The sequence below is a fragment of the Hyposmocoma kahamanoa genome, unplaced genomic scaffold (genome assembly GCF_003589595.1).
Source record: "Hyposmocoma kahamanoa isolate Upper Pololo Valley unplaced genomic scaffold, ASM358959v1 92, whole genome shotgun sequence".
In the NCBI taxonomy this organism is placed as follows: domain Eukaryota; kingdom Metazoa; phylum Arthropoda; class Insecta; order Lepidoptera; family Cosmopterigidae; genus Hyposmocoma; species Hyposmocoma kahamanoa.
The window spans coordinates 16,450,546-16,472,712 of NW_020654748.1; the positions used below are offsets into that span (position 1 = coordinate 16,450,546).

Genomic DNA, 22,167 nt, shown 5'->3' on the forward strand with positions numbered 1-22,167 from the left:
CATCGTCAACCTCATCGTCACTTTCTATCAGGTGAATTGGAGGTCAAATGCGCACTTATTTTTAACGGACTTCAAAAAAGGACGAGGTTCGCAATCCGACTGTGTTTTTCTTTTTTTTTGTATGTATGTTACGCGATAACTCCGGTATTAACCGATTTTGATGATTCTTTTTTTGTTGGAAAGAAGGTACATGCTATATATATCAGCAGTGGTCTCATTTCAATTTGAAGAAAATATTCCACCTCTAAGAGTGGCAAATTAGAGGATGAATGACTTTTGAGACCAGTTTTTTAGTACTTTTAAAAAAAATATATTATTTTATAAAAAGAATAGGAATCACCTTTAGTGAATCTGATTCAGATTTATCCATGACTTCCAATATGATAGCTGCTAACATGTTGAAGCCTTGGCAGTACCCGACATCTTTGTTCCATCTAAAATGAAGGAAATAATTCTGTTAATAGCACGTGTCCGCAAGTCATCACTGCTTTCATTACAAAATATGCTTTGGTTGCACCCCCCTGTCCAACTCTTAAATTTCTATCCTAGGGTTGCCTGGAAGAAATTGCTACATATCGATAAGGCCGCCTGTTGTACATTGGTTTACTCTGTGATACATTACTGTTCTGTGTTGTCATTCATTGTCGTCATTGTAATTTTAATGTGCAATAAAGCATATTTCATTCATTCATTTATTAATTCATCACTGCCTTTAAAAATGTAGAATCATACTTTAATAAATGACAGCACAATATAAACTCGACTTAAACTATGTCAATATTTCATAAGCACCTAGACAGGTCCAATTTCGCTAAACATTTATTGGAAACAAATTATGTTTTACTAGATTCCCGTTCTTAAATTTTTGCGAAAAAGGACTATGTGTAGGTGGTTTAGAACAGATGGAAATAATAGGTACAACAGCAGGGGTTGTATAATAAATGAACAATTTAATTTTGTATCATCACATTTATTACGCGTATTTTCGAGTTCCAACAATAGTAACACTGGGGGTAGCGGAGTATAAATATACCAACCGTTCTGAATGAGCCTATTCTTCGGCCGAGTGTCGACCAATCAACAGCCCATGAGGATGCCTCGAGGAGAGGCGAAACACGTGTCGGGTACATTTTTGGTGGTGGTTTATGACTGTAGTTGCGCTTGTGTTGGTGAGGGAGGGTGGGAAAATTAGCTGCATGAAAAAATATTCAACACACGCGCAGGTATTTTGTACGTTTTAACATAATACAATTGCAGTGCCACTCAAGAGTTTTAAATCACAAAGATCTGAGGGGCACTGCCACTGTGCCCGACACCCTGAGACATAAGTTGACAAGTCCCATGTGCCTGTAATTTCACCAGCACCCTTGCCCTTGAAACCGGAACGCAGCAATGTTCACATTGCTTGGCGGCAGAAATAGGTAAGGTAGCAGTATCCTGGATGAACTCTTTCACAAAGAGATCTACTGCTACAAAAATTAAGATGGACATCCGCAAAGTAACGCCTGAATCTATTAATTAGTGATAAGTAGAGTCGAAATAAAGAACTAGGTACTTAAAGCCAGGATTATGTTAAACCCTTACCTCGCGTAAGCCAGCAGCACCCTCCGCAACATTGCTTGGTTTTCACGGCCCTCTGTTCCGCAGAAGAGAGAGCAACCCGTGCGGTGCAGATCCTACAAAAATGATGTCCTTACATTATCATTATCATTATTATTAAAAACGTCGTCATAGTAGTGTGAACTTTAATAAGTTATGACACCGACTAATCTTCTCATCGTATCGATGACATACACTATAATATTTAGGCCCAGAACTCAGCCACGCCGACCGCGTCACTAGTAGCTGTCATTAAATCCTCAAGCGTGCAGGTGTTAGGGCACGCAGGTCACGACATGAGGTGGGCTATAGTTTGAGTCGCACCGCTCAAGCAGTCCAGGTTAGAACCATCCGAAAATCCCCACCCGAACAAATTGTCCTTGCTCCGATCAACCTGAGTTCGAACCCTATTCAAAAACGTCCAGATCGGCCATGGCAATTCATGTCCAGGAGGAAGACTCTCAAAAGGCGGACAAACGTAGATGGTACTCTTCGCGCCAAAGGCTGCTCCTCGCCTGAGCCGGCTCAATGCTCAGAGGATCGACACATTGACATGACCAAAATTTTTCCGGCTCTTCAGTCTCTGTTGCACTGTGAAGGGATCATGCATAGGGTACCGAGTGTCGATGGCCATTTTTGATCTTTCGCAAGATGCCGCTATATTTTTGCGGATGTCTGGTGGAGCTATGCTAGCTAGTGGGTACAGCAATCTTACCGGGGTCGGCTTAAGACAGCCAGTTATGATCCGGCAGGTCTCATTTAAGGCTGTATCCACAAATTTTGCGTGGGTAGAACGGCTCCAAACAAGGCATGCGCATTCGCCAGCAGAAAACGAAAGTGCCAGCCCAGTAGTACGCATGACCTGAGGCGAAGCTCCCCACTTGGTGGTAGTGAGACGCCGCAGTAAATTATTGCGTGAGTGTACCTTCCCCTTGACACTTTCACAATTTTTCTTAAAAGTAAGTGACCTGTCCAAATACACGCCAAGATACTTCGGGGTATCACTGTGATCTACAGAAACAACTTGCCACACTATGTTAAGCTTTCGATCCGCCTGACGGTTGCGAAGATGGAAAGCTCAGGACTCAGTTTTGGATGGGTTAGGCCTAAGCGAGTTTTCTCTATAGTAGTGACTTAAGTTATTAAGAGCAGCGTTGAGGTTATTCTCAATTTCGACGAAATTAAACCGATTAATTAAAAATTAAGAATCTAGAATCTGTTGTTCCTGCATGATTTTTTATCTCCAAAGACTCTTATTTATGGCAACGAACCACGTCTGTCACCGGTCCGTAATGACTCCGTAATATTTTCGTAGTAAGGTACAACAGACGAAATACGATTCAATTGCGTTTCGATCGTTATAACGCGTTGCGGACTTCGTGGTAGCTCTCCTGAACATTAATAATTAAATAAATAAATATAAGTATTAGACAACATCACATACAGTACGTTAACAACGACGGTACCACAAACACCCAGACGCGAGACAATATAGAAAAGTTAGTTTCTAAATCGACATGGCTGGGGATCGAACACGGAACCTCAGAGATGGCGACACCATGAAAACCTGTGTGCCTCGACTACGGAGATCGTCAAACAACTAAAACATGCTGACTATTAGGGTACTTGCACTTACATACACAGCTTAGTTAATGTGCTTGAAGTTATAACATACGTTTTATCCTTAAAATAGCGAATTATGAACTTTTGGCTGCACATCAGATGATATCACTTTTTAAAACTGAAAATTTCAATATTAAGCTTATTGAATATCATGATATTCAATTTTTTTTTTGTGAAATTAATCAATAAACTTAATATTACAATTATTAAAGCGACCTCTAGTTAACAGCTGGTAGCTGTAAAGGTACCTGGCTGAGTGAAGAAAAACTTTCATACATTTCTCACTGATGACTGACGGCAAAAAAAATCGTTAAAAACCATTGACTTACAAAGTCAATGTTAAAAACCAAAAACAAAGATCTGCAACAAGAACTTAGAAAAATTCGTAAGTTCTGCTGGTTCGTTCTGTTGGCTCAGTTGGGACAGCATCAGGCACGATATACTGAAGGCGCTGGTTCGAATCCAGCCGAATTGAAGGAATTTTTTCTTATTGTTCGATCTTTATATTAATAATTATAAATTTGATTTTTAAGTGGTGAGATACACTATCTCTAGCTAAGCCTATCGTACCTAGAAGGTCGCCCTATATACCAATTTCGTTGTAAATCACAAACAGAAATCCTTAAAATTTATGATGATAAAGAAGTCTTTTCCTGTAATTTGACATTTGATCTGTGACACCAAGAAAGCCTAATAATTCCTTGTAAATTGAACGTTTTGGAAAAATAACATTTTACTTAGTTATTGTAAATTACAGTCCGACAAAGGCCAAAAGGTGAGCGTTGTATGACTTTCGTAATTTATAGGTAAAGTGCCATTTTTCTTACTTACTAATCAATGTTTGTTTCTAAACAAGAATTTATTCTTGTTTTATTAAATAACGTCGTTCACTTTTCGATTACGTACGTTTTTCAAGGCTACGTTTAGGACAAGGGATTAATTCAATTTTTCCCTGGCCTACTGCTACACTACCTGACCTTTTGTTCAGTATTCAAGTTTCGACAATGTCCGGCAGAGAATAGGTGCAGGCGGAGAGTGAAAAATAGCGTTATGCTGAGCCTTGGTCCTTTTCGTTAACATTATTCTTTATATGTGTATGTATAATTATGTGTGTTTGATGAATAGTCCTATTTATTTTTATTTAAAGTAGAAAATCGAGTCAGTATACCTTGAGGATCTGGGCGCCCAGCTCAGCGTCATCGGGCAGCGCAGTGCCTCGGAAGCAAGCACGTTCGGCGGACGGCCAGTCAATACCTCGTGCTGTTAGGTGCCTTTCAGACAGCGTCAGCCATAACTGGAGACAAATAAATACATGCCTTTAAGAAAATTCAATGAATATTTCCCATCCGATTCCATTTGTACCTTTCGTTGTGGATCTTCTACACAGAGACTTAATAAAACTAAACAGGCCACCTGCAAATCAGTGAACGTCTTATTTGCATAGGGCTTTAAAAGATTATCTTAGAATAACAATGATACAGTATTGTCGGTTAATAATTGTATTTATGTGTTATTTGTTTCCCACAAAATTGAGGTTAGCAAGCTAAGGGTCTAAGAATAAAACTTAGCTGAACTGGGAATTGTAACCTACATCACTTTTACAAGCTGAGCTTGAATTAAGGCACTAAAGCTGTAACTTTTAGTGCTATAAAAGAAGCGTAAAGGTCACGATAGCCGCCACACTGCCGTCGAGGCGGGCACGAGATCTGATAATGTGGTTCCGGCGGCAAGGCTTCGCTAAAAGAAATATCGTCTTGACTAGTTTCGTTACCAACTGCTATGACGGAACTATCAGATTCTTTATTCTTGTTTCTTTATTTCAGGAGTAATTCCGATTGCTTGTTAACTTTTGGGTAAGCTTACTTTATCGTAGACCTCACTATACATTTGGACTTAATGCAGGTAAAGAGGATCTTATCGTTAGTCGATGAAGAAGTTAGACATTTTGCACTTCCGTTCTGTTTGCGTTGTATTTTCTATAGACATCTTGCTGACTATATGCCAACCTTGGTACAACAATTCGACAATCATGCGTTAAGAAAGTTATGATTAACTCACGTTTTTATTTCATAATATCTTTACTTTAAGTTTTATACTAACCCTTAATGTAACAAGGCTATATCTCCAAAATGACAACTTTTGTCCTGAAAATTTTTATTCGCAAAATTGGTCGATTCTCGAGAAACTATGCTTAAATGCCATGTTTTTGTTTGTTGCGTGTGAATGCCGGCAGCATCGTGCAACTACCTTCATCGGAACTAATTGCAGATAAATTAAACTCAAAACGTATGATTTTAGTTTTTGTCTACCGACATTATTTTTCTTAATACGCAGTGAATCGTGATGGTTGTATAGATTTTAGTGCGCTTTACTATTAAGTTTCGAAGTAAGATCTTAAATTTTCTCTGTAAGTGAATTTATATTCTTAAGAGAAATAAATATTCTTTAACCACAAGTAGTAGAGTTATACAATTTCAAATATAGCTTTAGTAGCAGTAGAGTTCCTTGTGAAAGAGTTCGTCCAGGGAAGTACTGCCACTACCTATTTCTGCCGCCAAGCAGTAATGTGAGCATTATTCAAAGGTCTGAGTGGCACTGCAACTATTATGGATAGGCGTGTCGCTTACCACCAGCGTTTGTCCGTCCTGTTAATTCGTATTATTTTTAAGATTTTCATGTGATAAAAGCACTTTTGACGTATAATCATTTGTCATGTTATTATACCAAAAATACGTTTTCATGCTATCTCTATCATACGTTAATTGGTTATAAATAAGATTTATGTTATTAATGTAAAATTATATTAAATACCACGAGTAGGGCTATACAAAGAAGTGCCGGTATTGAGTTTTACCACTTTAAACAACGTAAAATAACGTAAATAAATTGCTGAACTTCTCAAATTACTGATAATACTAAATACTATAGTCATAAAGTAAATAGAAACAGTATAATAAAATAGATCTTACAGCGACGCTACGCAAATGACTGGAAGGGTTAACAAGCTCAAAAGGGAGTGATATACAGACTTTCGCTTACGTAACCTGATATTAAAGGAATAAATTGAGAGACGTTCAGTAGGTTCAACACAATTTACTTTATTATAAGGGTGATACATTTTTGATTAGGTTTAAAAAAAACCTTAGAATATTATATAATAATTTTTGCTATGTGAAATTGTATGAAACTTCAACTACAATATAGTATCTGTTCAAATCCCGAAATAACTTCCTTGCATATGCAATAAATAGAGACAGAATGTACAACCGGCAACATGAGTCGGCGGGTTTCTTGGAAGCATCTTACCGCGAGCAAAAGGCGTAGAATAATAGATTAATGAAGGACTAAATATAGCTCTTTCCTTACTTAACAGGTAAATGACGTCATGCGTAAACAGAGCTTAGGTTATATAAAGTAAGACTGCACTTCCTGTGTAAGTAGTGTTGAGTAGGTTGGCGTAAATCCAAAATCGAACTTGTCTCTACCATAAATGTCTTCTTGGAGTTGGATGGGCGTCTGTTGGTCTGTGGAGTCTGTTAAATCAATAGTAGCGTTGTTGCTGGTGCCCATCGAATATATAAACAGAAATTGAGACGAAATAAGGGTCATCCATCCCTGGCAACTCATCAGACGAATGTGCCTTATATCACTTTTAAATATCAACTCTCGTTTGCGCCGAAAGCACAAATTAGAAAGCTGAAGCAGTACAGTACAAACAACTGACCTGTGTGTACATCTCCGTATATGTCAAAAATATTCTGTATTTATTGTAATAAATATAATATCTCTAACAATGGGAGGATGTTTCATTCGGTGGATTACAAAACAAACGGAATCACATTTCATCGGTAATTAAATATTAAATATACTCCCGGACACATAATTCGAACCACCTAGCCAAGTCGCATTTTTGTCGTGAGGGCTAGAATACAAAAACAATGTTATCATCGAAGAAAAAGTTTTCCCCCAGGTTTTGCAAATCTAAATTTCCAACAAGGACTTATGGAAAAGAAGTTTAGTATACTAGTTTCAAATTTGTGTAATAGTTATATAATGTATTAATAATTATAACAAACTAGTGGAGTAATTTCACATAAAAAAAATTGAATATCAATTCAATAAAAACTTCAATCAAACATTGTTTAAGCTTAGGGCACTTAATATTGAAAATGCGTGGCGGGTGGCGCGAATTATGTGTCTGGAAGTGTATGTAATTTTTAAATTATTGTCCATTATAGCAAAGCTCAAGTTAGCCGTTCGATTTGCAGTGAAACAATTGACGACACCTGTCAGTTGTTTCAAATTCGGTCTGGCCAATCGGAGCGCAGTTGTCACCATAATGATTTGGCAGAATAATTTTCAAACAAATTAAATGACATTTTGTCACTATTTCTGGTTATATACTCGTTGCTGGTGCCCAAACTATATTCAAAATTCGTCCCTGTCACTAATGTAACCGCCTAACAAAGTCCAAGTCAAATAATCATTCATTCCATAGGTAAAATGTTTTACACTTGAAAACGTCATTTTTTAAGCTACTTTTTAAGCTACTGCTCGTTCACTACGCTGACCTCCCTGAGAAGAACGAGTAAGAAACTCTAGGGATTGCTCTTTTGAAATAAACTTAAATGCTATGGAATAAATACACTTTGAATCAAAATTGTGTGGAATCTAGACTCTAGACTCTTGTCTTTCCATACTTCTTTATCTGAAACATACTCTTAAATTTTTAACCGACTTCAAAAAAGGAGGAGGTTCTCAATTCAACTGTATGTTTTTTTTTTGTTTTTTGTATGTTACACCATAACTCCGGTATTTGTGAACCGATTTTCATGATTCTTTTTTGTTGGAAAGGGGGTACTTCCATAGTCGTCCCATTTCATTTTGAAGAAATCATCCACCTCTAATGGTGGCTGTTCACGCATGAAGACTCATTTTTATAAATAGCACCTAAATTTTACTTAAGGCGCAATTATTTTAATGGTTGATTTTGCTACTTCTCCAATTCAAGGCGTTTTTCTCTCAATATACTTTGAGTAGTGAGAACCGATTTTTATTATCTCCAGTGTCAAGTCCTGTTTAGTGACGAACTAGGGGATATTTCAATAAAACTTATCAAATAGATGTAATTCCACGTACTTTTGAGGTCGGTTTTTTTAGTACTCTGTACTGAGAATATGTAATATAACATTTCCATTAAAATACTTTTAAACTTAGGAAATGATAATCTTAACATATTCTCCGGAATCTTATTGTAAAATCTTATACAGTTCCCCATAAAAAAATAGTTTATCTTAGTTAAACGAAATCGTGGTACCATAAGTTTGGACAACAGTACCTTCATGCCTACATTACCGCAGACATACCTGTATTATAAGTCACGGGTCAGCACTGAGCTTAACAGGATTGAGCCTTGATGATTTAAGAGAACTAGCACTTTTTTTGATTCTAGAAAGACGTGAAACAAAAATTTTATTTGCCGATTTTCATATACTCTGCTGTTAAGGAAGCTCGAGTGTTTAGGTCTATTTACTACTCATTTTGAAGGTTGCACTCAGTTTTAGTTAGAATTATTTTGTTTTGGTACGGTATTGCAGTCTTTTAAAATCTTAAGACAGGTGCATAATTACATATTGAATTAACACAACTCACATAATATTAACAGCCATAATAATCTTTCAAAAAACCAGAGAGCGAGAACACAGACACAGGAGATGAAATAAGCTAAGAAAGATCCTTTTTAATCAAATATTTATCATCTCAATCTTCTTTTGTTTTCGATAGGCCCGAACAAAGGATATCTTCACGGAAAAATGAAGTGCCTTTTCACAACTGATATAATAAACCCAACGCTACGTTATCTTGGTAATAGAATACAACCTATATACCACCACATCAAGCAAAATAATGTAACATGTATCACATATGTATTATTTAATACGTATTCATTTTCTTGCTATAATAAGCGACTGCTTTCTCATAAAAGATAGCAATATATGCTGTAGTTAACTAAAAAAGTCGAAGGTCAGTCTCTTAGAGTTAAATAAGCTCTAACAGACTTACTTACTTTATTAACCTTAAAAAGGAATAAGAGCGATGCCACAAGGGCGGTGCAGGTGCGTTACGTCGTCGCAACGCTATGATTTCAACGCACCCAGTTGTGCGTGTATCAAAGCACAAGCAACGCGGTGTCGATGTCGCAACGTAATGCCGCGAAATACTTATGCACCATATATCCCTTACCTCTTCGTCTCCTGGTCCCTCGTCCGATGTGCATGCGTTACTTCGCCGCGCGCCGCGCCGTTTCAACGCCCCGCGTGCCATGTCGTTCTGATTCATGTAATACCACGCAGCGCCATCGCACAGGTGTCGCAGCGCCGACTCAACACATCGTATGGTTACGCTCTAAGTATCTTTTAGGCTACTCTAAATAAATACAAATTTCATAGATTCATTCTACCGGCATTTTTTTATCAATTGGTTTTGCCTTCTCATAACTAAGATAAGAACAAAAACCTTGGTTACGGCACATTTTAAAATATGTACACAATATCAACTCTATCACAACTGTGTCTAAAAAGTCATAAAAATTACAAGGAAATGAAGTATAAGAAACTTGGTTCCTTTGTTATTTGCCTATAAACCTAAACCTATAATGTTTTATAAACATAATGTATCGGTTGGCAATAATTTTCCAGTGCACTCTGTTGGAATTTGTCGCAATCGAAGCCTTTGAAGTATCAAAAACTGTTAAACCACGAAGCGAAAACGTCATTGCTCCACAAAGCACTTCGAAGGAGCTTAGAAGATAATGCGATAGTTTGTTATGTCAGTCGTGTTATTTAACATTAAGGAACCGTGAAAAGGTCACGATCGCGGCACTGGAGGTAAGATCACACGCGTATTAGTCTTAAAGGCCTTTCTACACACTCGAAGTTAACCGCGAGTACACTTTCGCAATCGTAGTACAGGTCTCCAGTGGCAAAGACTCGTTATTCTCAAAAGAGATTTTGAGTAGATTTTGGACTTAACGTCGTAATATAACTTTGGCTCCCCTATTAATTATATTTCATTTTATTTTTATGACATCGTGCACCTGGTGGTAAGCATCACATCTACTATGTGACGGTGTGACCTCCTTACATCGTCATCCCACCTTTTGTATCGCTTCTCTCCATTCGTATCGCATCGTTTTTTTCTTCTTCTAATATTTAAATTCAAAATTTTGAATTGTTCCATTCTTTCGCTCGCATTCTGATTTTGTTTCGTTCCATCGCCTTCCTATATTTTTGAACCGTTTACCATTTTACTCTAGTACAATACATATTTTAAGATCATAAATATTGTTAAAACCGGAATAAATACTTTTATGACTGGATTTATTACCATTACCCTTTACCCTTTTGAACTCCCGAACGTTAAACTCACTAAGCGAGATCTGCGGTCTACTGAATATTCCAAGCGGTACCAGCTGCGGCACACGCTTTCACTAATATGAAATGCGGATTGCAATCTACATTACAATCTACAGAATTCCACCAGCGCTCTACAACTATAACAGTAGCAGTGGCACTCAGAGCTTTAAATGGCAAATGGCCTGAGGGCCAGTGCCATAGAGTCACTGTGAGACAGAAGTTGACAAGTCCTATGTGTAATTTTACCAGCATCCTTACTCTTCAAAACCGGAATACAGTAATGCTAATTTTTTTTTTTGTCTATGGCTCCGTCGTTTTGCGCGACGATTTTGCCAATGTCAGGGTTGAAAGACATGTGGAGCGGTGGTGAGATAGATTGCCGGTTATTAAAATATTTCGGCGGTTTTTATTCACAATGACGGTTATATATATATATTTTAATGACATTACAAAAATATAATTTGAGCTCATGTTATTTTCTTTCTTTTAGAAACATTGTAGGAAGTTTTATTTAGCGGGAAATAAAAAATAAAATCGTTTAGTAAAACAAAGTTAGGCATCGTTTTCGTTCAGTAACAAACTTTTGACCGGTGTCAGCGTGGAAAATTATCATGGAGGATGGAGAAAGAAATAAAATTATACGAAAGATAATGGGAGAATACGGGAAGAATGAAGAATATTCATTTTTCTTAAAAATTAAGACTGATCAGATATAAGAATTTTTCTCCGACTCACATTGTTGGGACAGAAAATTATGAAATGAATGTGGTCGAGCAGAGGCTATTCGGGGCTGGTTACAGATTTATGTTATTAAGTTTTAGAAATTTGTATATTATTTGGCGACAGAAGTAGGTAAGGTGGCAGTATTTCCCTGGACGAAGTCTTTGACAAGGAGCTCTACTGCCACTGAACTTGTGCAGTAATGTTATTTTGATCAACGCAGTTTGCCCACGTTACCTCTTGGCGGCAGAAATAATGACATAACCACAAAAATAAACAACGGAAATATTGAAAATCACTGTAATTGTTATCTCCACAAATAAAAACATGCTTAAATAAATCGTCTCCTATTATTATAAACAAATATAATTATTATCAGTTATACGACGTCACACATGTATTATTATTTTTTTATATTATTATTACAAGGATTTATTATCACAAAGAAATAATGCAAACTACAATATGTACCTACAAGAAGATGTTTTATACTTATACATTGCTAATTACTCTATCGGTCTCAATTAATATGACCTAACGTATAAATTCGTATAATTGAAATGTCACCCCTCCGATGCAAAAAGAGGGAAGCCTTCGTCTGTGTATCTGTGTGTCTGTCTGTGCATCGTAGCTCTTAAACGGATGAGTTGGTCTTAACTACCTAAGAGTCTATAGTACCTCAGCTTGAATACAAATTTTTCCCGTACTAATACGATTCATTTTGCTTGGATCGCGCGGCCAGTGTCCCTTTATTTCAGAATTAATTTTTTTAGGAACGAAATTAAAGCCATTTGAAAAATGTATATCGTATAGTATACTTGTTCTATATACTTCAGGTGATATAAAAAAAATCATTGGTATATGTAAAGTACCTATTGAATACAGTGGTTTTCTTGTAAAATTTCGAGGTAAGTTTGTGGTTTTTTTCTACGATGAAAATCTTTAGGAATTGTGTTTTCACACCGTATATCCGTCAGTGTACATCCTCAATTTTACTATATATTTTTTCCATAATGATTGATTCAACACTTTTACTGTTATGCGGAATCAATCAAAGCCATTTGAGGTAGTATAGTCTCTTAAAGCACTTTTTTTATTATTATTAAATACAAATATTCAACACATAGAAAAATTATATCGACCCGACAGGACTCAGACCTTTGAATTGAACACATTTCAACTGTATGAATCAGTTCTTTTCCCAGTTAGTGGAGGGTTCTCAGATACAGTTTTTATTAGAGCTCCTTGTATAAGAGTTCGTCCAGGGAGTACCTTACCTATTTCTGCCGCCAAGCAGCGATGTCACCATTACTGTGTTCCGATTTTGAAGGGTAAGGGTGCTGGTGAAATGACAGGCACATAGAACTTGTTAACTTATGTCTCAGGGTGTTGGGCGCAGTGGCAGTGCCAATCAGATTTTTGCGATTTAAATCTCTGACTGGCACAGCATCTGTTATGGACAGGCGCGTAGCTTACCATCAGGCGCACGACTCTTGTTTGTCCTGTCACTTGAATTTATTTAAAAAAACATAATATGATGGATATTTATAGTATTTTAACTCGTTAGATAGACTACAAATGTGGTACACCATGTAAATCAGTTACTACAATGATATAACAATGACCTTGACCTGATGCTGCAACCGGGACGGCCTACAGATTACCAAACTCCACGACTTCTATAGCAAAACTAACGGGTTTGATTCATTACATTGATTTGGACGAGTAGTTTGCTAACAGATGGCGAGTAAGGTCTGATGATGGGGTAAGAATAGATTAGCTTTATTAATCGTAGACTCATGTGTCTGGATTGGTCTTGACTATTAGTTAGTAGATAGATGGTGACCAGGGTCTGATGATGGAGCAGGAAGGTGGTCGGATACATACATTTTGTATTCATTAAACTCAATGAGTTTGTAGAGTTAGGTGCTTTGTATCGAAGGTTATTAAAATTTTAAATGTTTTATGTCGCATAAAAGTGAAGGTTGATCAGTATTCAACGACGACCGTCTTTGGACATAGCAGTTGGGTGTTGTGTATGGAGAATCCAGACTAGAATGGCCGATAAAATACCTAGCATTCGTTATTTTAAAATGATGACAAATTGTTGCTATATATCAAAATTTATTTATTACTATAATTATTAATACAAAGATCGAACACTTAGAAAAAATTCCTTCAATCCGGCCGGATTCGAACCACCTCTAGCCAGGGCTGGTAGCTATAAAGGTGCCTAACTGGGTGACGAAATACTTGCATAGATTTCTCATAGATGGCGCTACGGCTAAAAAGTCATTAAAACCCAGATACAAAGTTCCAAAAAAAAGCATATAGAATAATTCGTGTTTCCGTCCGCTGGTTCGTTTTGTGGCTTAGTTGGCATAGCGTCTAGCACGGTTTGCTGGAACTTTTTCTGTGTTCGATCTTTGTGTTAATAATTATAACAAATTAGTGGAGTAATTTCACAAAAAAAAAACATTGAATATCATGATGGTGAAACATCCTGACATACAATAAATACACTTAATTTATTTATTATTTTTTGCCTCAATTAACCTATTTTCTAAAACAAGCTAATGTATGTCATGTTAAATGGACTCTTCGCTGAGGTTACGCGTTTATACATGTGTAAAGAAGAACGGTATTCCAAATAAGCTCCTGGTAAAGGGTAATGTTTGCAATATATATTAATGGCGATAATTGCAAACTAAACATCGGAATCCTAGGAAGACATGTGACTCTATAGAGAATCGATTGCTCTACCTTTAGGCCACGAGGCCGTGAGTGGCCTAAGTAATAGGTACGAGATTTCAGGGACCCAATTATGTAATAATTGCATACGATGCTTTTTCTACGAGTAAATAAAGTAATGAAACATAACCAATATTTAACGAATATATTTTGTTAACAATCCAACAAATCCAACAAACTCAAACGAAAGCCTAACAAACGCTACAAAACAAAAAACCAAAGAGATAGTATAGAAGTGGTCAAGTACCGCTTATATTTTAAACAATATTTTTATATAATAATTTTTATAAAGGTTTATGGCCCGGTTGCAAGACTTTTAGGAAAATTTAACCCATCAGGAGGCAGTTTGAGTAGCGTCATATTTGATATTTATATAGCAAAAATTCGCCGGTCACTTTTGAAATTAATTACAGTACAGAATTATAATTAAATTTTTCAGTTCAATAGCGAGTACCAATGCCAATAGGATTTTGATTCAAAAACTGCGCCTTTGTAATATGGTTTACGAAATTTTAATTGATAGATTCAAGTACAGGAGTCATTGACTTACAATTATATGGATGTCGGGTCCGCGCTAAAAAGTGTCCGCACTTGTAAGGCGCTAAAATCGTATACAGAGCGCGACACTCCGCTTTAGTCTTCATTTGTTCTACGGACAGCGCGATACTGCGATGACATAACAATTTAAATTTCGAATAGGTTGACTTGGGACATTTTTTTCTTGGTTTTTGTATTAGACCCGTCGTCCATTTATTTGTAAGTCAATGACAGGAGTAGTTAATTTCAATGTATTTTTTTTTTTCTATTTATATGCAAACTCACATAATCATTTACTGATATTTCATAATCATACTCACACAATCGAGATACTAATCTGTGACATATCAATATATAAGTAGGTACATTTTATAAAAGTTATTTCAGTGTAGCACGAGAGTACTGTGATGAAAACTTTATTTTTGTCAAATTATGTTACGCAACCGGCAGGCATAACTGAAGTAATAATGTGACAACCCTATGTTCCCAGTGACGTGCCGAACAGGCGGGAGTTGCTTGCACAGGTCTAAAAGTTTACACAGAAAATAGTGAATGAGCTAATTCTTTACCAAACATGACTTCGTTAATAAACCTCTATTGTTATTGTTTGAACATTGCGACAGTAAACCATTCTGGATTTGATTTGTTTTGTGAGCATAGACACAGTCAGGCGAGAAATGACAAACGTCACTTTGACGATAAGATTGCTTATCATCAGAAATGGCTTTTTAAGTAAATGTAGATAGAATTAACGTGGGCATGATACATTTTCAACAAAAAAAAAAAATGTTTTTGCATAATAAAATGAATGCGTATTTGACGTCCATAACACGTGATGGTAAGTGACTACGACGACGATGGACCATGCACACATAAATAATGCCTATTATAGCGTTTAGGAAGTAGTCTGCAGGAAAGGAAATCCACTCCATATTCGTTCGCCATACAAATGTGGAAGCGTAAAGCTACGTGAGAATCTTTTGAATACCCACAACATGAGAAACCCCTGCGTCTATAGAATGAATCTTAATTCGATGTCCAAAACGTAAACAAAGTAATGGCATTGTCAAAGTGTAAATGCAGATGTGCTAAACCTTCTACTTTTAAGGGATTTTTTCTTTTTAATAATATTAAGTAATCGGACGAACAAGTCGTGCACCTAATAGTAAGCTTGAAAGCATGTACCGATACTGGTAACGTTATGAATGTTCGGTAGGATTGTAATGTGGCCAGGAGAGTAGTAGCCTCCGCAGCCTCCGCAGCCTCCATACATCTTGCTTACTAAGTTTAAAGTTCAAAATTCAAAAGGGTAAAGGAAAAGTGGTAATAAATCCAGTTTCATAAATATTATTCCCGTTTTATTAATATTTGTGATCTTTAAATGTTTATCGCACAAGAGATTTTTGGTAAGTGGTAAGTAAACGGTTCAAAAGATTAACGAGAAGTCGTGTTCGCTGGTACGATTGGGCAGGGAGTGACGATTGAACCAAACAAAATGGTGAGGCAAAGGAATTATTAAAGAACGATTTAAAATGTATTTTATTGCACGGTTATCTCCATTGTTTACATTTTGGACATCTAATTATGATTCATACTATACTTGTCCGATGACGGAAAGGGGAAGGTGCAATGAAATCGTGCAATTCCATCGCACACTTTGCGTGATTATATCCTGTAGAAATTCCAATCAAACTGTAGAGTAGTTTGTCGACAAGAAAAAAGCTCGTAAGCACTTCGTGACTGACAGTACTTAAACTTCGTTTTAGTTAATATTTTTATTTGACCAATAATACAATCAATTTCGCTAAATTCTTTTAAAAATCCAATTACGCATACAAGCGTAATATTGATCCAGCGGCTTACACTGTGGGCGCTGGATGTGAAGATTGAAGATGATTCAATTCCTGCCAAGATCAACTTGGAGATATGAACTTTTCTTATTCTTCTACATATGTTCTGTTTTTCAGGTACTCATAGTACGGGGAATTCTATAGTTTCAATATCAACATGCTCCACTACTGGGCACGGGTCTCTTCTTTGGCGAGGGATTAGGGCATAGCTCGTCACGCTGAGCCAATGCGGCTTCCGGAGGTTGTGAATTTTATTTGACGTGCAGGTTTCATCATGATGCTCTCCTTCCCCGAAAAGCTCATCTTAGAGGCGCGAGTCCGGATTTGAACTCACGGCCTATGCTTGAGAGGTCAAGCCATTGGGCTACCACGGCTTCTTCCCTAGTTTGAGACCAGGCAATAATAGGTGTGACAATATTATAATAAGTACCTATTAATATTGTTATAAGTAAGAAGATAAAGCTTGATTTTTTGCGCATAGTTCAATAAAAGAAATAATAAAGAAAATTGGTTAATCTTCTTCTTTCAGCATTTGATATTCACAAAATAAATCTTGACACCTAAACATTACATCCAAAATGGTTCCTATACAGAATTCGTTGAAATGTGCGTGGAAATAACCACAACGGTATTTTGTGGATAACAAAGAACAGACCGAACGCTTCTACCGCACAACAACAACACAAACCTTTAAATTTCAATATATTTTAATCGTAACAATGTAGTGAAATATCAATAATTATTTTGTTTTTCCCGTTAAATATTTTTGTTTTTTCTTCGGCGATCATTGGTCAATTTATTACTATAATCTTAAGGGATTAAGAACCATTATCGCCGTCACTTCACGTCTAGTTTCGATCATTACCAGGATGTAGAGAACATTATGCGATAATGGAACCCTAAATTAGCTCATCGGACCGGAATCTGTGTGATCAATTCTCTTAGTGGGTGTCATGGTCGTAAACTACAACATTTGTACAATCCTGTAGTAGATGTCGACCGAAACAGGTACATTTTATTATTATAGAATACAAAGAGGTATTTGTATGAATGACAGGGGGGTATTTCTGTATTCTGTATAAATTTCGTAACGGGGTAAAGTAATATAATAGACTATATAGAGAGAAGCATAAAAAGAAAGTAATAAGACCACATCTACAAAATGAATTCATCTGCAGATAGACACACGAAAAGGTTCTACATATTTGCATCGGGGGCTCAAAATAAATATAAATTCCTAACATGTACTTTATAGACGACCAACGCTAACAAGTACTATTCTTAAAATAGTTCTGTATGAAACAGTAAACGCAATGTGTAAAAAAACAGGATATTTTCATATATTTTTTATATTTTTGGGTTAATAACATAAACCGGTGAAACCGGTCATTCTCGGACTACCGAGAATGACCGGTTTCACTGTGTTCACTACCTAATTTCCTTGTATTTTTTATTATTTAAATATTCAAGTAGTATTATCGAGTAATAATTAAATAATATTTCACGATACAGTACTCGATTTTTTATTTATTTTTTTATAATATCAAGTGACGGGACGAACAATCCGTGCGCCTGATGGTAAGCTGGTGGTGAGAGACACGCCTGTCCATAACAGTTGTAGTGCCACTCAGAGTTTTAAATAGCAAAGATCTCAGTGGCACTGCCACTGCGCCTGTCACCCTGAGACATAAGTTGACAAGTCCCGTGTGCCTGTAATTTCACCAGCACCCTTACCCTTGAAAACCGAAACACAGTAATGCTGACATTACTGCTGAATTACTGTAGTACAAAAAAATCTTATATCGAATACTTAAATAATAAAAATTATAATCACGGATATTAGGTAGTGAACACTAGTGCGATGATGACCGAAACATAATAGGTACAACATTAATTCGTACCCGTCTTATAATAAGCCCATAAAGTAAAAAATAACAATTTTTCAGAAGAGACGTTTAACGGTAGGCGTCCACTGATCCGCAGCGCACGCATCAGACGGATCGCATCAAACGGCTCTGTTTGTGGCAATACGTCCACTGTATCCGCCGCAATCGGACTGCCGACGCAAATACTATCTATCGGATTGCCAACGCCACTTTTCGTAGCGAGTGGACGAGTGTGACTTGTGTGTGCGAGACAATGGATTTGGAAAGTGATGAAGGACAATTTGTCATGGTGGCTTGTTTGTTGGCAAAAGAAAAAAAGAAGAGAAAAAAAAGGAAACATGATATCTGGATATATGTCATATTTAAGAAGAGATCGCAACATGGAGAATATCATACGCTATTTCCTGATTTACTAAACTACGACGTAAAATTCTTCCAGTATTTTCTACTACTACTGCGGATCTATGGACGCCTACCTTAAAGGTTCTAAGAAACGGAACTAGTCGATACCTTTTTTATGCTTAAATAGGAGAGTTATAAAATTTCACGCAATTTGCTTCATTTAGTTTGTGTTATTTAGACTCATGCGATAACAGCACGTTTGACGTATGACTACTTATTACAGGCGTGACTTTACACCGGGACAGTTGCTTCAGCTGTACCAAGCACAAGTCCGATCGTGCATGGAGTACTGCTGCCACCTTTGGAATGGATCTGCTACATACCAACGGGCCACATTGGATTCAATTAGCAAGCGTACCAAGAGGCTTATAGGTGACTCGGAATTAGTAGAGGCGAAGCTGCAGAGCCTTGAACACCGTAAAGTTGCCAGCTTATCGGTATTCTACAGGATATATCACTTGCGCGATGGAATTACACGATTTAATTCCGCCTTTCCATCACAGGGGGACTAGACGTTGGATTGGATTCCGCCCCTATGTTGTGGATATTCCAAAGATTCGCACGAAGCGTTACGCTTCCTTATTAATATGACGAACGGCTATGGAGTGGAATTTCCTGCCTGCAGACTTGTTCCCTGAACGTTGTAACTTGGACCTTTTCAAGGCGAGAGTGAATAGGCATTTATTAGTTGTGCGTGCTCCATCGTCGACCTCATCGTCACTTTCTATCAGGTGAGATGGAGGCCAAAAATGTGCACTTACATTTTTATTTAAAAAAATCACACGTGGCCTTTTATGCCAAGGGTACAAGTTTTCAATAAGTTCGCGTTTACTGTCTTAGGAAATTCTTGTTCTATTTCGTTACGTTAGTAATTTTAACAACAACAGACGCCGTTATTTATAACAATCACGCGATAACAAATTAGCTAACAATGAAAAATTGAAGTATCGCCCTTTGCGGCGTGGCGTGCCCCGCATACGGTTCAGTTGCGAGATGCGCCAATATTAGGATGTTAGCAATAACTTTCTGTGTCTACGGTTTAACGGTCTTTACGTACCTTTTTACGGAAGTGGTGGGGCACGCCGGCAGGAAGCCTGGCGACCAGTCGCATCGCATGCAGCCACTCCGCAAACCCGCCCTCACCCGGGCTCTCGCCAGGCACCACGCCGAATCGCGCGCCACTGTCGCCCGCTACATGTACAAAAAACAGTAAAAATAATCCTGCTTAATTTGCATGTCACCTCCAGCAAATAGGAATTATATTTTTTTTGCACTCAAGTACAATATTATAGAACTCACTTGTCCAAATGTACAATATTTCTTTTTGTACAAAAACTGGAAGAGCTTGGTTTTTATAAAGTTTCAACTTATTTTAAATCATAACTAACCAAAAAACCCGAGGACCTTTGAAAAACTAATCAAATTCATAGTTACTCTTCAAGTACATAGTGCGCATTAAGTATAACGTCATGGTTGCTTTTATTCAAGGATGAAGAAGTACGTCGCCAGGAAACCTGCATACATTTGATAAGATACACAAAACGTTCGAAAAAGTATCTCTAATTCTCATATTTTATAACACTCCATTCATATATTTTTATGGGATTGGGTTGATTGTAATGTAGTGTTGTTTGTAAAAAAGAACTTTATTTTAAATGTAGACATAATAGAAAAATCTTGTTAACGGGCTCCATATTTTGCGCTCACAATTATTATTGATATAAAACATTCGCTTGGTGTATGTTATACATATAATAATTAAATCCAATATAACATATAACATTTAAGGCATTCAGAGTTAAACTCAAAGTCCTGTTAAATCAGTGAAATTACGCCACGCCATGAATTTGAAGTACCTTAACAAACAAAGACAAATAAGATATTCATAATTGGGTGACCTCGAAGTTAAATTTTATCAATGAAGCAAATTACAAGCTCTCAATCTTGTTTAGTTACGTGAAATGGAATTACGTTAAAATTAATGATTGGTTAGAGGAATAGCTACCATTCATCATATCTTGCGATGAATAAGGAAAATAGATCCGCAAGAAGAATTTAATTTTTAATTTCTGTATACTGCTACCTGAGCTGGACTTCGACGAGCCTGCCAAATTTCTGAGGGAGTTTAAAATAGCACTCATCTGTCCTGCGCGCGGTACACATTTGACATTAAACGCATATCTTCACTGCACTAAGCACTAAGTTAGCAACCCGACAGCTTAATTCGATGCAGTATCACTGCAGGTAGACGCGGGCGAGCCATTTCGGGGCTACGGGCGAAACCTTGATAACACAAAAGGAATTGATGGAACCCGAAACAACAATAAGAAAATAGAACGGAAATGTGAATTATAATATGCCATATTTGGACCGCATTTGAGACTGCGTAGTCGACCAGCTGATTTGATGTTTACTGAGAAAGTCGCGGAGCCTAGCCATAGAGCTGCTCAGCCTGTACCACTGTATCGCAGTTCATTTCGTTAGGATCGCAATAAGGACGCGAAAGAAAGTGGGGTACATGGGTTCCTGTCATTTTAGAATGCCGTTGGAGCGTTTCGTGGTAAATGCCGTTGAGCATGCGCAGTGGGTCGTTTGGGGCACGTCTGTGTGCGTCGCGTATCGATTCGTCGCCGCTGTGTACGTCAGTGTCCGGAGCGGACAGGCTCAGAGGTGCCAGTGAAACCCGCTCCGATGTGAGTGAGCTATTTTAAAACAATGAATGAAACTGTAGTGACCATGTACCAATTTATGTGACAGCGCCATCATCCCTTAGTTTACGTCATAGCACGATGTATGGTTCTGATAAAAGTATTAATAAGTTTTAGGTAGAACGTACTTTTTTTTTTTGGGTAACAGAAACCGACTTCAACTAATTACATTAAAGAGCGAACATTGTCCAGCGGTCCAAGGAAATGTCACTGAACTGGTTAAGGAAACATAAAAAAATAACGTCATCAACATTATTGTTTTATGCTCACTTTAGGAATAGTGTTACGTTACCAAACACTTTCAGGCTGTGTATGATTTTTAGAAAAGACACATTAAAGTCAAAAAAATTTGCTTACCTATTTCATAGGTAAGCAAATTACACTTGAAATTGTCAAACTGATTAAACCCTACTGCTCATTCGTAAGGCAGATTCCTCTGAGAAGGATGAGCAAGAAACTCTAGGGATTGCTCTTTGTAAATATACATTTAAATACATTTATCATTACAATATTTAGGTCGAGAATACCTGAAAGAGCCAAACGGGTCACTACCACGGAGTTTTGTCATTCAAGTATACAGAAGTCGTATATAACCTATAGTATAAAGTTTTTGTCTCACTACAATTTTAAACCTCGAAAATTTTTAATGTTTAACATTTATTTTTAATTAAAATAA

General features: G+C 37.1%; 1 protein-coding gene across 3 annotated transcripts in view; it reads right to left on the bottom strand.

The window, feature by feature from the left end:
- The window catches only part of LOC113236490, a 34,611-nt gene that overhangs the window by 7,953 nt on the left and 4,491 nt on the right, over nucleotides 1-22,167 (bottom strand). For 2 of the 3 annotated variants that reach the window (XM_026472585.1, XM_026472584.1), the window contains exons 1-5: nucleotides 20,867-21,293; nucleotides 19,841-19,974; nucleotides 4,391-4,516; nucleotides 1,585-1,676; nucleotides 341-434 (exon numbers count right to left, since the gene is read on the bottom strand). In XM_026472585.1, coding sequence (XP_026328370.1) covers nucleotides 341-434; nucleotides 1,585-1,676; nucleotides 4,391-4,516; nucleotides 19,841-19,974; nucleotides 20,867-20,924 — 504 coding nt within the window. In that variant the 5' untranslated portion in view covers nucleotides 20,925-21,293. Of the gene's footprint in view, nucleotides 1-340; nucleotides 435-1,584; nucleotides 1,677-4,390; nucleotides 4,517-19,840; nucleotides 19,975-20,866; nucleotides 21,294-22,167 lie in introns of those variants that run through there. The other variant, XM_026472586.1, reaches the window with a different exon arrangement.